This window comes from Sinocyclocheilus anshuiensis, unplaced genomic scaffold (genome assembly GCF_001515605.1).
Source record: "Sinocyclocheilus anshuiensis isolate Anshui unplaced genomic scaffold, SAMN03320099.WGS_v1.1 scaffold4790, whole genome shotgun sequence".
Taxonomy (NCBI): Eukaryota; Metazoa; Chordata; class Actinopteri; order Cypriniformes; family Cyprinidae; genus Sinocyclocheilus; species Sinocyclocheilus anshuiensis.
In genome coordinates this window covers 48,623-51,664 of record NW_015556511.1, presented here as the reverse complement: position 1 = coordinate 51,664, position 3,042 = coordinate 48,623, and the positions used below count along the sequence as shown (strand labels likewise).

The 3,042-nt window shown below is 36.0% G+C and overlaps 1 protein-coding gene across 1 annotated transcript in view; it reads right to left on the bottom strand.

Annotated features, from left to right (window-relative positions):
* LOC107676322 (E3 ubiquitin-protein ligase rififylin-like) overlaps nt 1-3,042 on the bottom strand; it is a 20,519-nt gene that overhangs the window by 10,957 nt on the left and 6,520 nt on the right. The window contains exon 2 of the mRNA XM_016470850.1: nt 2,492-2,680. Coding sequence (XP_016326336.1) covers nt 2,492-2,668 — 177 coding nt within the window. The 5' untranslated portion in view covers nt 2,669-2,680. The remainder of the gene's footprint in view (nt 1-2,491; nt 2,681-3,042) is intronic.

Sequence of the window (3,042 nt, the reverse complement as noted above, 5' to 3'; positions counted from 1 at the left end):
CAAAAGACTTAAATGTTTGTGTGTGTATATATATATATATATATATATATATATATATATATATATGTGTGCATATATTAGAACAAACCTAAAATATATTGTTTCTAAATGCATAATTAACATCATTAAATAAATAGTTTTATATTTATCCATTGTTTTTTATTCAATGCTTCATGGGACTGTAGTTCTTTCCCTCATTAAAGCCATTAAGAACACAGTGTTGAACCTTCATCTTTTGTTCAATTTTGAAATACTTTTTTTTTTTTAGCTTTAAATCAAAGTTTGTAATGTTGTTGTGATTCACCTATAGCTGCTTGCTTTGGTTAACGGCTTATAATGCATCATGGGATGAGTAGTTTTCAAATCAGTTGTTGTAATACTGATTAATAATGGAACTAGCTGGTTTGGTTCAAGGCTTGGAAAATTTTTTTTTTTTAAATGCGTATTATTGACGTAAGAATAAGCTGCTGAAAAAAACTGGGTGGTCACTACTGAGCTCTATTCAGATAACAATACTGGATGCGCTTTGTAGATGTCCTACCCACTAGTAAGTCTACTAACAGCTTGCATTCAAACATCAAAACCTTCCAATCCCATATCTTCAAACAAATCAGTTCAGGAAACCAGATCCCAATGTTACTCTACTCTTACGTAAGGTGTGTGTGCAGGAACGCCATGAACGTGGCGTGACAATGCACTACAGTAAAGAAGTTGTACAATGGCTGTGACATCGATATGCATCATCGTACTGTCATTCGAGCCAGTTTACAAAGTGCATTCTGGATAATTCACGCTGGATGAGGATGCTCACACAATGATTCCAGTCACTCATTCAACTTGTGAAACAGAGGATGTATGGCAGCTGTAAAGTTAATAAAGGTGGCTATAAACTGTAGCTCAAGCCCTTTCCTTCATCTGTCAGTGACATGAGGATGATGGGTAACACTTAAGTATCGAGACCAATTCTCACTATTAACTAGTTGCGTATTAGAGTGCCTATTATTATTAACATATTGGCAGTTTATTAGTACTTATAAAGCACATATTCTACATGACCATATTCTACAGCCATTCTAATCCTAACCAATACCTAAGCTTAACAACTACCTTACTAACTATTAATAAGCAGCAAATTAGGAGGCTCCAATAAGTGCAATATACATTACCAATAATGCATATCTGATCCCATATTTGACAGAAAAAAAGTGCAGCTTCATTTTACATTTAGCAGATACATTAAAGTGCAGCTTAATTTTACATTTAGCAGATAAGTTTATTCAAAATATCAAAAGAAAGTAATGGACTTTTAGAGTTCTCTCTGGTTGTCTTCTGTTTGGAACTCTATTCAGGTCAGAAAGGCCCCTTTAGTGCTTTAAAATGCTGCCTTAGTAAGCAGCTCACAAGGTGTAGGATATTTTGTGTGTCTAGCAAAGTCTAATTCACCTGCATAAGGTTCTCAGTAGGTTAAGACAGTTTGTGGTTTTTAATAATTTAATTAAATTAAATTTGTTTTAATTTAATATATAAAAAAAAAACACTTGACCCTTTAACACTTGCATTTTCTATTCTCTAGGTGCTTACGTACCACACATGGACTGCATGCGCACTGCAAACGGAGTATGTGTGAACCTGGTGTAAAAGGCCGCCTCACATACAGCTCATGAAATCAGGCTTGTGCTGTGTGTCAGCTACTGTGCAACAATTGCACGATTGTCAAAACAAAAATGCAGTGCATGATCAAACATTTAGGTGTCACATACAGCTCACGAAATCAGGCTTGTGCTGTGTGTAAGCTACTGTGCAACAATTGCACGATTGTCAAAACAAAAATGCAGTGCATGATCAAACATTTAGGTGAGATAAATATATATATTTTAAAAATGTCTAAAAGATGCCCCCCTCCACCCTTCAAATTAAAAAAATCCCCTCTCACAAGACTCACCTAAGAGGGGAATTTATTTTCAAAAATGAAATTCAGGCCCTAAATAAATGTCTAAAAATCTTACATACATATATATATATATATATACACACATTTTTTTTTTAATTTTTTTTTTTTAACATAACATCAAAAAGACTACATTTTGACTAGTTTTTCCAACGTCAACTAGCCTGATTTATATAGTATTTTACTTCAAATGTTTTAACTAATCATAAATAAGAACAGGAATCGGTTTTATAATCTCTTTTTGGGGTCAACTATCCCCTCAAAGACTTTTTAATCAAATGAATTTCCATGGCCTTAACAGTCAATGTGTGATTGAATAAAGACCGTTAAATGGAAAAAATCATTCACATACAAACATGATTCTCTTTCATTATATAAATATCCATGACTTTTCCAGGTCAACATAATTTTAAAATTCCCTGTTGTTTCCAGTGTTTCCATGTCCATGTGAGACATGTACTACAACACTAAACTTTGAAAAAATGACATTCACAAGCACTTGACATCATCATTTTGTACTAACATCAGTATAAAAATGATTACCTTTCTGGCGTGGCTGTCGAAGCGACCTCCACAGGCCTTGCATGTCTGTTCTGGAGCGGGGGGAGATGGGTAACTGCTGAAGCCCGAGTTGGTGAAGGCCTGATGACGTGTGCTACTTCTGGTGTCGTCCACGGTGGAATCATCCAGACAGAACCAGCCGCAGCAGCTGGCCCACATGCTCCACACCTACTGCGAGAGTTCGATAAGAGACTCTTAGATTACAGCTAATCGCACCACAAATTCAATCAACCCAGTCTTCAAATTCAATCAAACCACCTTACTCTGAGAAGACAAAGGATGTACTTTCTTAAAAAGTAGATTGGTCTGCTCAAATCAATACCCTCGGACGTGAATTAACAGCATGAAAAAGTTCTTCCAGCATCAGTCAGGATGACCGGCAAGCTCTCAGCTGGAGTCATTTGGCTGAAGAAGTAGGACTTCCATCATTTATTCAAAGGCTGGGTGCGTCTAAACCACAGGAGCTGTGCAATACTCCTACTAGGATGACACTTTATCCTTTCTCTCTCTCTCTCTCTCTCTCTCTCTCTCTC